General features: G+C 35.2%; 1 protein-coding gene across 1 annotated transcript; it reads left to right on the top strand.

Annotated features, from left to right (window-relative positions):
* The first annotated feature begins 4131 nt into the window (after positions 1-4131).
* Positions 4132-5041, top strand: LOC113304525 (ethylene-responsive transcription factor ERF039-like). Its single transcript, XM_026553658.1, has one exon. It carries the CDS (start codon positions 4182-4184, stop codon positions 4938-4940), a length of 759 nt encoding a protein of 252 aa, XP_026409443.1. The 5' UTR covers positions 4132-4181; the 3' UTR covers positions 4941-5041.
* Positions 5042-13232: the final 8191 nt, after the last annotated feature.

Here is a 13232-nt window from a genome sequence, read left to right as displayed (position 1 = left end):
GTATTGGTTGTATAACAAAAATAAAAGTAAACTAGTTTTCTTCAGTACATGTGTATATGTACTGTGATATTTGATAGCTTTTTTCTCACTACGTATCGATATGGATTGTTGGCTCTTGAGTTTAAACCAAAGCTCCTTATTTTCATTGTCTCACTTGATAGTGAAAAACTTAATGTCTACTCATGTACATGTGAGAGGCCATCTTTCTGAGTCTTTTTTTAATATTACGTAGGCAAGATAAAAAAAGATAAGCATATGATCATATTTGGGAGGACAGTCAAAAACTTTCTGGAAAGGTATTATTAGATGTGTCACATGGTTTTAGTTTGATTGAGGTTAAATTTGGGTGGACCGTTTATTTTCTAACCATTTGTGGCTTCTTTTGCAGTCTTACTTCCCTGAATTTGTTGACGTGGATGAGAATCAAATAGAGCAATGGAACCATAGAACCCCTCCCCTCAAGATTTTGGAGTCACCTCGAATGGACGGAGAAGCACAAGAACTTTGTCTATGAGAATCGTCATTTATCCCCAGAAATGCCTAATTAGTTGCAGTTGAAAGAAGAACAAATTAACCATACATCCATCATAGCTAGTTGACTACCTACCAAACCATACCTTTGTCTATGGTGGCAGACTAGCAGTTGAGGTTAGCAGACTTGCAAGCATTAAGGTTGAGAGACAGACTGGAAGAATTATCTCATAAAATTAAAAGGATCTGATACTCGGTATATATCGATATGTATAATATGGTTTAACTCAATACATGTGGATATGTACTGGGTTTTAACTCACTACATATCGATATTTACTAAACTTGGCTAAAGTATATAGTTTTTGGCAGAAATTTCTTTTGGCTCTAGGTTACTACAGGAAGATATGTACTGCCATTATTTAAGGCTTCATACTTTTTTCTTAGTCTCTTATATTAAGTTCATGCGACTAATATGTTGTACTGTAAGAAGTATTGAAACACATTCAATTTTTGTTTTGCGAACTCTTCATGTACTAATATAATTCCGAATTTCAGTCCTGGTTTTTTTATCCTGTTAAGTTTTACAGTACATGCATATATGTACTGCCTGTACTTAAGGCTTCATACTTTCGTTTTTCCAAGTATTCATACTGATTAGTTTGTTGCAAAACTATAAATATAAACTAACAATATTAGACAACGATACAACACTGCAAATAAAAAAAATGGAATGAAGACATAATGCACTTTATTTGTGATGGGCATTCAAGCACCAAGCTGTTCTTATTACACAACAAGATAATGGGAATTCAAGCACCAAGTTGTTCTTATTACACAACAAAATACGGGTAGTACATATCAATATCTATAAGGTATTCACAACAAAATTTATACATACTAATGGCCATTGTTAACTAATTTTCCAGTATAGGGAGATATCTACTCTTGTCTTGTAGTGTTGATACCAAAAAATTATGAATAAGTTCCCATAAGACGCCTTATTTATCATTTGCAATTGCGCGTCAGTCAATTTTGGTCTTCATTCTTAATCGTATTCACAAGAATATACAACCCCTTAAAACTAGATATGTATCTTCTCCTAGGGTCTTTTGCAGGTGCTTTCTTATTCTTTTTTGTATTCTTCACATTACCTGCACAAACAAGTCATTTATTTCAGTATAAATGGATGTATATTGTAATATAAGAGTAGATATCAACTGTTAAAAACATATTGTTGGTAATCAAGCATCACAAAAAGGACCTTTCCATCAGTACATATAGATATGTACTATTGGATATATAATGTCAAAAACATTTTGCTTGCATTCAATCATCAGAAATCAGTTTTTTACATAATGTAATATATTGTTGGTATTCAAGCGTTAGAAACCTAAGTAACGAAGCACAAGAACACTTTTATTTTTTTTATTTTGTAAGGTAGTACATATTGATATGTTGCATTATTTCCTTTCAGAGTAGATATCAAGGAATTGTATCCGAACAACAAAATATGTACTGAAAAGTATGTAAGATATAAACTAGGTTTTCACACAAAACATATTGACATGCACTGTTGTTTTGAAACAATATCTATTGTTGCTTCTATAAATATGTACTATTTGTTTCAACCTGGTACATATCAATATGCACTCTTGTTTTGATACATTTTCAAGTATCACAAAATTAATATTCAACCACACTGTTGGCATTCAAGCATCACAACCAACATCAAAAATGGTATCAAGATGTACGTATTGATATGTACTTGGGATTAGTTTCAAAAACAAAAATACCTACTGAAAAATATGTAGTGCACATTACATCATATTCAAAATACTCAACGTCCTTTCGGAACTCAGTACATATCTCTTTTCATATGTACTGCCAGGAAAATATGCAAAGAAAACAAAATAACAAGAACACATTTAACAGGTACACGACGATATATACCGATGAATATGTACTTTTCAATAGTACATATATAACCTCTTCGACAATACTCTACATAATGATATGCATTCATATCAATATGTATTGAAGATTTCAACTCCAAGAACAAAGTAGCCGTATATTAGATATAACATGAACTAGTCAAGAACAAAGTACTTTCAACAGTACATATCAACCATAAACTAGGCTTTTTTTTCTCCACATATTACATGTTAATATGTACTGTTAGATCATACACACTACACTAATCAAACTATCCAAATATACATATTGATATGTATTGTTTCTTTATAAAATGAAATCAGAAGTGATTTGTACTGATATGTAGGGTAGATCATATAAGAAAATTTGTATGAAGAATCAACAATAATAACAATAAACACATTACACATATTAGAACGAATACCAGAATTTTGGAAGAAATCAACTTCGTAGAAAACCGCTACTTATTCACTACTACATATTTTTATGTAATTACTCCTGTAATTGTTATTTTTCTGTAATTACTTCTGTAATCAGCAGTTTTTCTTCTAGGGATTTGTATGCAGTACATATTGATATGTCCTCAAAACAGAAAAATAGAAATGAAAAATGAATGACTTAAAACTGAAGAAGCAGAGAAGGATTTGTTTTGAACCATTTACTTGTAATTCTTCCAAAGAGAAGCAACATCCAATTGAATCTGGTAGAGAATTAAACTGCATCATCAAATAATCCTCATTAACTACAACAAGTATTAGACATATATGAGCCAAAACACAATAATCCAGTATTAAACAATTTTGAGTAACAGGAAAACGAATCATAAAATCAGATCCAAAATGAATCTCCATCAGAACAACTATGTCAATCTTATACGATTTTTCGTTTAGATCTGATTTTTTTTAGTTGATTTTGTGATGGTTTCAACGGATTTTTGTAATGATTTCATCAAATCTAGGGTTTTGTCGTTGATTTTTCTTTTGTTTGTTGATGACCGATTAAGAAGATCACTTGAATATGATGAGGTAGAAAAAAAATGAGAGGAAGTAACAGGGGAAAGTTGTTTAATGGAAAAATTGCAGAGAGAGGTTGGTTCTTTAGTATTTACACTTATAATAAAAAGGGTACTCGGATCCTTTTGCAAAGATCAGAACTTTTTTGGACCTCCTATTAAATGTTTTTTCTGGATGGACTAAAGACTAATCCGGGTCGGGTTTTATGGACTAAACAGGAAATTCCTCATAAACAATTGGTCATTTTCCAATAGTGTCACGTTTAAAAAGTTTGAAGACATATGTGGAAGAAACAAAAAAAATTAGAACTTAAATAAATAACAAATATCGTAAAATGATGACGTAAATAAGTTTAATAATTAATATCATACAAATAGAAAAAGGTAAGCCCTTTTTGTGATTATGAATCCTCATGGTTGATAGTCTTGATTTAGACTGCTTACCGTATTCAGAACTAACTAATACACTACCAATCGGGGTCTTGTACATCATTACTCACAGTCTTGCTTTAGCTTCTCAAAAAAAATTAAAATTAAAATAACAATTTATTACTGGTGAATCACTTTAGTAATTATTAATTTATATTTTCTCTAAGGTCCACTTTATTTCTTTATAATTCTTTTCATATTTTTGGTTTTATTATATTCTGGTTTACTAAAGAACCATAAAAGCTTGTCCTATTTAATCTTTCACTCTCACAATCTCTCCTACCTACTCATCATCACAAACCTTCTCTTCCAGGTCTTCTCCCTTCAAAAAACCATGGAAGGACATCAACATTCCTCCTCCTCTACCACCACCACCACCACCACTACAGAGACTTCGATGAGATTCGTCGAGGACAAAAAGGTTAAGTCGACCAAGTTCGACGCACATACGAAAAACCAGTCCAAGAAGATAACCAAGAAAGCAGCTATTCAAACTGACAATAGTACTGCAAATGAGAGTAGAAAACATCCAAGTTATAGAGGTGTAAGAATGAGAAGTTGGGGGAAATGGGTATCTGAAATTCGTGAACCGAGAAAGAAGTCAAGAATTTGGCTCGGCACATTTCGTACACCGGAAATGGCAGCTCGAGCTCACGATGTTGCTGCTTTAGCCATTAAAGGTAAATCAGCAGTTCTCAATTTCCCAGAGTTAGCTTCAGAACTTCCTCGAGCCAAAAGTGCGTTGCCTAAAGATATCCAAGACGCTGCTCTGAAAGCAGCGTTGTTGTTTGAGCCAATAAATGAAGCAGCAGCCGATGAAGCAAAGCCAAACCAAGACGATCCAATACAATTTTCTCACTCGTCCCCAACTACTACAACGTTATCAAATGATACGCAAGAATCATCCTCCATTTCTCAATTTCTGGATGATGACGACACATTGTTCGACTTACCGGACTTATTTAACGATGATCATGTTTCTGATTCTTCGACGCTAATTGACCGGTTTTCTTGCTCAACATCATGGATGCCAGCTGGGGCTGAGTTTACCTTCCGGCTTGAGGAACCATTCTTATGGGATTTACAGTATTAGCTGCATAACCATATTCTTGTACATTACCAAAAAGAAAATCTTAAAGTGTCAAATTTTAGTTACTTATCTTTAATTAAATATAAATTTTGGATGAATATCAATATGAGAGTTCTTGTAAAAATGATTCTTTGCTTCTCAATCTCCATTTCCTTCATTTAGATAGATTAATGTATTCAAGATTTGTATAAAAAGTAAAAGACAATAAGAAAATGCTCAATCATATTTGAGTTGAGTGTAATCTAAGGTTTGTATTAGATATAGGGTACTATTAGTATCTTTTTTTTTCTTCCCAGTGGATTGTGATTTTAGGGCTGTAAAGTTAGCTTCTTTTTCTAGATTAAGAAGTCGACTTTAGTCAAGGTTAATTGCAAGGAAATTCTTAATAAAAACCTCTGGTAATTGAAAAGTATTACTTGTATATATATTATGGATTATATAAGTAAGGGGAATCAATCTGCTTTTTTCTCTTATTTTTTTAAAATTTTTTATGCTCAAGAGTCTAAAACTTCCCTTAATGCGTGGACATATTCATACTTGGGAGACAATATCTTATTTTGATTTTAAAGTGGCACCAAAGGTATACATGCATACACCAAGACTGATCCAAGAACCTTCTACTACTCAGTACTCACTAATTAAGCTTTTTAATGAATACTGATGAATGATGTTGACACTTCTCAACCCCCCATTTGTATGATTATGATTAATGGGGTTAGTTTGGTTATTCCTGTGGTTTATACTTTATATACTGCTAACAGTATGATATGGATATAGATATTGCGCAATAGCAATTAAAGCCCGGCTCATGACTACGTAAAAGGTTGCATCATTTTGTACTGCTGCAAATTTGAACCGCTTGGCCTCCTCCTTTCTTTTACTGGAAAATTCGGAGCTCAGCTTGTAGATTCAACGTCTTACTCTTCCATCAAAAGGCATCTATTTCAATTCACTTTGAAAAGGTCTCAAATCAATTATGTGATGGGAGGACAATGCAGCACGCAATGCTCTATATACCTTATATGGAGTCTACTCTATATATGCCGGAGATAGGGGGAACGCTAGCTAGCCTATATGATTATGAAAAGATGATGACTTTAAGGGGAAAAAATCCAAATCTTAATCAACACACCTAACAAAGCTGGACACAGCTTTCTCTAAGCTGATATTCCAAATTTCCTAGAAAAAACAATCGCTTGTACACATCAAATAAAAAGAAAAAAATCTTAAAATTTCTTTTTGGAACTCTTTTGGAAAGGTGGCTTGGTCTGAACTTTATGCAGCATGGATCACTTCGGTCTTCTATTTCCAAATCAATAATACAATTTGATTATGGAATTTGTAATTGGAATTTTTCCGCTTGATGAATAATTTTTGAGAAAACAAAGAGAACATGGTGGAATTCGGCTGATCACATGCGCATACACTTTCACTGACCTCGCGCTCATATAAGTTTTGGTTGATTTTCATGACAAGGGGTGCCACGGCCACCGAAATGAGCGGCGCGTTGAGTTGAGCATTAGAAAGAAGTCCCTTGCATGCTTCACATGTTGACTTACCACTAACAAGCCACTCCAAGCAGCCGATTTAGTTTTGGTTAAATTAGTTTTCTTTTTAGTGAGACGTATATCCTTATCGGTTTTAGTATATTTTTGTGTAAACTGATTAACTATAAAATCTAGTAGGAGACAAAAATCTATATTCACCAAAGAGAGAAACAGGTGATTCACCGCATTTTCTTTTGTCCAGCTGAAGCCTGAAGAGAAAACACACACATATTTTAAATATTTGACACAAGTTAAGAAAGATCTTGAATGATGTCCGTCCGTCCCTACATTGGTTAATTAATAAGTCAAATCATTTGTTGAACGTATCATGTTCCCAGTGTTTGTACAATTGATCCTCACATGTAGTTGCTGTTAGCTGTTACCTCCGAATGCTGCTTTCTCTTTATTGTTTGCTTTATGTTGCATATTAAAATTAAAATTTTGATGTACTGTAACAACATTTAAGTACTTGAGAAATTGTTGATGATAACCCATATCTCTACCAGTCTTACATGTACTATAACAACATGGCCACATGCAGTATGGCTCATCACAAAAACATTATATTCAAATTGATGTGTGTGGTGTGCCCTATAGTTTAGGCCTTTTAGAGTCTCAAGAGTACACGGTTTTGGAAGAAAAATATATTGGCTCGTGTGAAATTTGTCCTAAGGTAGACACTGCATTAAAGCCTTGCATTTGAGGTGAAGCAACAAGTGAGCAGCTTGTCTCATCATGTGTTAAACGCTTAACTTCAACAATGTATACCTAGAAGAAGAGTAAATTACAGTTGGATGCAGGCTTAAGTTGGAACTGGAAACTCCAATGGGTCCAATTAGTAGAACTCTTTTACTGCCGGCACTAATGAGAAAACTACTCCCAAGCAATCGTCTAAGGTTTTTCGAAGTTGTGAATATCATGGATTGATGGTGCTTACCAGGACTTGAAAACGAACAATATCATTGGCGTACAGAAGGCTCCGCGAGCTATTGCCATGCTATTCTGTTGTTGTTAAGATTCAAAATACCGGAATCTATAGCACATTGGTGTGATACACGTTTCCTGTTTGTTTAATTAAAGCATGATGAGTATATCGATTGTGTAGTGATTAATTAATCAGTAAATTAAGAGAGATTAGCGGTTGCAATCAATTAAATTTGAATTAACAAGTACACTGTCTCTCTTAAGTGATAGTCAATTAATTACTGAAGTATAGTAGTATTTTTGCCTGATCGTGAAATAAAGATATCAGCATATTCATCATGTACCGTATCTTTCAAAAGGTAAAATATCTAATTAACTTGGACCTTACAAATTCTAAATTTTATGGGGCAAGCTATAGAGTACTTGTATATGACTTACTGAACCCCTCTATAAAAAATAAATGTACAATGCAATTTTTCTATGTATGGAATCACAGAATCAATGTGATCATTAACTCGCAGAGAAATGATCATGCATACGTGTTTTACGAAGCAATGGAATATGACATGAACCTCTTATTCGATTTCAACGGAATAAATCATTCCTACTGGATTGGGGTGCCACCAACTGGGCTGTATGTACCAATGAACAGCAACCTAGCAGTCCTTTTGGTAATTGGTGGTAAACCAGCAAATAGAATGTTGCACAAATTAAAATAAGTGACAAAGATGTCACGAAAAAGATTCCATAAACTGGTTCTATAAGGACCTCCTCAACAGGCGGTCTAGCTAGGTACTTTTGATTCTGGCTAGCTAGGACCAATAATTTAGTTTAGAATCTCTAATAATTCTCAATAATAGATATCAAATTGAACCAAACAAAATCAAATCACTAGGGGAAAATAATAATTTTATTCCATTTGTAAGAAGAGCAAAATCACAGTGACCTATGAGGTAGATTGGTTTAATGATCCAAATGCATCCAAATAAAAGTCCCGTGAAAACGTAACTTAACACACATCCATTAGAAGTGAAGTGATTATCAAACAAGCATTTTTTTAGACTAAATTTACATGGCCGCTGCCGGGTACCAAATGTTAAGGGATTTATAAAGGATGCCGACTTAAAATCATGGGGTTATTGTAATTGGTACCCCTTAGCAGCATTGAAAATTATCCCAGTAGATATAGTAAAAGCTTTTTCAGTGGAGATTGGCAAAATAGTATATTTCATGGTCCAAATGGATGGGTAAACGCAGTTGTGGATAGTGATAAAGAGTTTATCAATGGTGCTGATTCGATCATCCACAGTTGAGACAGTCGGCCCAGGTTGAGACGTGTCTAGGATCAATTAGAGCCAATTGTCTCAACTGTAGACGACAATATTTTTTAACCATTATCCAATGGCTATATCTCCACACTATCTATATAAATCTCCTCTCATCCACCAATAAACACACACAGTTTCTATTTATTTTCTATTTTGGCAAAAGTTCGTCCAATTTCTTCAATACATTACTTGTTTTCAGTTGGTTCAATCAAGATTTTCCTTTTCTTTATGGATCCTAATTTGGAAAATGAGAAAACTGATAAGCACGTAGGTGCTACATTTTATACTCATATTTGTATTAGATAGGACTTGATATTTTGGCTAATGATACTATTTTAGTGCTTTTGTAGAAAGTACAAGTGAACCCTGTCGCTGGAGAAATAATTAGCTAAACGGGGAGTTATAGTGGCATTCACGACAAAAGCATCAATGTACTGTGCCAAGAAGGCATAGAGCTTAATGGACTGTGGGATTCCCAGTTAACCATTTAAGCTAGTGCACCACACATACGTCGCACAGCAAGGGAATAACAAAGCAAAGAAAGGTCTCCTTTGTCAATCACGTGAGCCACTAGTGGTTAAAGCACTTGAAAAGCGAAAAGACTGACGTGTCCACATCATCACATTTGCATATGTGGTGTACTGTAAAGAATTCAACCATTTTCATTTCTAATACAAGAGAAAAATATTAAAAACTCATTGGACATTTCCCTGAGAAGCAGCTGCCGTTATTCTCTTCATGGTGCGAGATTTAAACTCCGTGGGAACTGGGGATACACACGGATGATGGAAGACTGATGATAATATTTTGCTGCTGATCGTGATTGTCTGGCAGTGATAAGAACATGAATAAAGGGCATATTGTGCGGCTGTTTCCGAATGATATGGCGGTCTGAAATGTGTCGAAGAAGTTGAGGAGTCGTTAACAAAATCTGTTATTGCTGCCATGAAATGTTAATCACATCCGAAGGAATTGAGGAGAGTTTCCATGCTAGTGGAGAGATGCAAATGAAGTGTTCATGGATGCATGCGAGAATCACTCACAGCAGCAACAAGACTAAGAAGAAATGAGTCTGAGATGGTTGAGGCTTGTATGAAAAGATTGGCAGTGGAGATGGAGACTTACTGACAGGCGTGAAAGAATGTAAAGAGACGAAAAGAGGAGGAGGCTTATCTACTGTAAGCTATGGGTGATGAAGCTGCATGATGAAGTCTCAGTCTATTTGGTATTTTATAACGGCAACTATAGGTATTCTCCAATGGAGAATGGATGAGTGGAAGATAGCCGGAGATGGAGAAATCAATTGGCAGCACCAAGATTTCAACAGTGTTAAACCAGGATGGACTGTACTGTTTGCTGGACTGGCTTTGTTTATGGATGTTCAGCCTAAGTGGAGATGCAGGTGATGATTATCTGCAGACGTTATGAAGGAGAATCAGTTGGCTGCCGTTCTCTTCCTTGTCTCGGTCGATTGAGTTAGTGCTGGTATCGAATGGTGGGTTCCGCAATCAGTTGAGGATGGTTAGTGTCTCGATAATCAGCAGGGTATTGCTGCTGGTGATGTTGGAGTTGACATGGGATGTAGCGCAGAAAATGGAGGTTTCGGCAGTGCACGACTGCACTGTGAACTCGGAGATGAACTGGAAAAGAAAATTTGCCGGAGTCTGTAGTGACTGGTTAGGTGACTTGAGACGTAGATGGACTATGTTGATGAACTTCGGTTCTATGGCCGGAGATGGACATATTGTGCACGGTCAGTTTTAGGATGGAGTTGCTGGACTTTGAATGGGTCCATATATAAATAACTATAATTTTGGGCATACCAAAATCTTCCAAGGCATACTGAATGAAGACAAAAAGGGTTGTGAAATAGCAAAATCAGATAACCCCTTAACCCAAAAAATTTTAATGACAAATCTGCCCTTTACGTATTAGTGTTAATAATCTTGATTAGTGATTAAATATTTTGTTTAGTGATTAAAATAATTTTCAGAATTATAAGAGTTGTTTAGATGAAAAATTTGAGGAAAAAAAAATCAAAGTTTTGGTTTGGTTAAGAAGAAGAGAAAGAGAAGGAGAAAGTGAGAAAATTCTAATTCTTGTTTCAATGGAGGATGAGGAGGGTCAACATTCATCTAAAAAACCTAGGAAAATACATATCAACGACAACAATGATCCAGAAATGGCTGATTTCTTAGATTATGAGAATGATTTTACACCCACTCAAACTCAAGCTCAAACTCAAACACAAACTCAAGATGATGATTTTTATGAGCCAAATCCTGATGATGAAGACATTGATGAGGAACCCAATGCTTCTAATACACAGGTACACTTATATCCTATACTTAATCTCACTTCTATAGCTCTCAATTATCAAAAGTTAGGTTTTTTGAATCATGGTTCGGCGAAACAGGTTGAGGTTCGGCTCACATCTATGAGCCGAATCTACCAATTGATGAACGGTTCGGCTTACTGAATCTGTTTACTGCATGTGCCGAACTGTTTGCTAGACACTAGTTCGGCTTATATGAAAGTTTCATAGTAAGCCGAACAACATCCTGAATAGCTCGGAAAAAAAATAATTACCGGTTCGGCTTATATTTCAAAAATCGTATGAGCCGAACATCAATTTGTTATTTTTTCGGTTAAAATATTGTTATTGGTTCGGCACATATTGAGAATATCGTAATAGCCGAACCTCGTTAATGTGCTAGGTTCGGCACATATTATGATTATCGAATACGCCGAACCCCTATGCATCTCTATCTGTAACTAGGTTCGGCTTGAAATTTCATGAAATTTCATGCCGAACTGTTCATATACACTTACAGGAAGCTTTTGTGAAGAACAGTTCGGCTAAAAACGCAACTCAATTTTGAGCCGAACCCAACACTGTAACCGTCATTTAATCGATGAAAAACAGCAAATAGGAGATTGGGTTTGTAAAACTTGCTTTCTTATCCTCATTTCCGGAGTTGGAGATGCAGTTGGTTCAATTTCTGGTTCAATTGGTGGTTGATTTTCAGTTTCTACACCTTCATCTTCAATTGGTTCTTCTTCTTCAATTGATGGATCAGAAGACGATTTGGTTTGCCTAGTCCCTGCTTTTCTTTGTACGAGTCATTATGTGGTTGAGTTTAATCGACGATCAAATTTTTACGAATCGACAATTAATCACGATGATGAATTTTTTTTTTCGCAGGAGGGGGAAGAGTTCGGCTAGAGGAGGAGGAGGAAGAAGAGATGGTAAGGGAAACTGATTTTGATTTTTTAGAAAACTGATTTTAGATTTTTGTATTAAGGGTATATAGGTAATTGAACTACCCATAGGGGTACCCCTTATAAGGTCACCCAAGATGGGACTATTGTTTTGTATGCCTAGAAAGATTTTGGTATGACCAAAATCAGAGTTCTTTATAAACTGGCCAGGATGTCTGGACTGGGCCTTGGAGGAGAGTTGGTAGGTATGATTTCTCGCAGCAACCTAAGTTATATAAACGAACAGATACTCGAGAAAGGGCAGTGGAGGCGGCTGCACAGCCGTGAAGAACAGAAGAGAAGGGTTTGCGATTTTTGTTTTCTCTTCCATTTTGATTAGCTAGGGGTTATTTATATTGATTTATGGCTTTTGAGAAAGCTATGTCCGGCTAATCCATGTTAAGGGGAAAGGATGAACTTGTAGTTTCATTTATTTGCGTTTTTGAGACAATGGTTTTCTTAATATGAGCTTAATGATTATGGTTTTGTTTCTCTGTCAATGATTTAACTTCTAGCTAGATTTTTCATGTTCTATGCCATGTATAGTCCATAGTTAGATTGGTGGAAGGATTCGTTGAACCTTAGCAATAATCGTCTTATGAATATCTCTTGACTATTTATGCCATGTATACTTAGTGCTTTGGAATTCTACTTTAAGGCGAGAATAAACGATCTTTTTGATAAATCTTGTCGACCAATCTTTAAATGAAATATCTTTGGTGTTAAATTACCCTTCGTGATTGAATGCAATAATTTACCTACAACGGATTCCCGGAACCCTAACACCTTCGTATCATTGGTTACATCTTTACTATTTTGCTATCATAATTCCGTGAATTTCTAAATCCTTGAAGTTGGTTGATTGGTTATTGATATTAATTAGTAGTAGTATTTCACACTCCTCGTGGAACGACCTGTAATTGCCATTGTTCTATTAGTTAGACATTGTGCACTTGCAGTATTTTATTGTAGGTTTTCCAACAGTGTGGATCAAATGGATGAAGATTCAGACGATAAGAGAACGATCACCAACACCATGATACAATTATATACAAGGCAAATATTATGAGCTCCAGAACCAAGGCAATACTGACAAGAAGATATACGTGGAACATGGTTATTCCGAAAGTAAGGACATTAACAAATGATGTGTGATTATCATATCAACATATTTTTGCACTCCGATGAAGATTTTCAACGTCCATTCCTTATGCCGCAGCACTTGGTTATTAGGC

The sequence above is a fragment of the Papaver somniferum genome, chromosome 8 (genome assembly GCF_003573695.1).
Source record: "Papaver somniferum cultivar HN1 chromosome 8, ASM357369v1, whole genome shotgun sequence".
NCBI lineage: Eukaryota > Viridiplantae > Streptophyta > Magnoliopsida > Ranunculales > Papaveraceae > Papaver > Papaver somniferum.
The sequence above is the reverse complement of the archived record's forward strand: the minus strand, read 5'-3'. Positions and strand labels throughout refer to the sequence as shown.

What these genes read in the sequence shown, in the direction of transcription:
- LOC113304525 (XM_026553658.1), top strand. Translation starts at nt 4,182, where the DNA reads ATGGAAGGACATCAACATTCCTCCTCCTCTACCACCACCACCACCACC.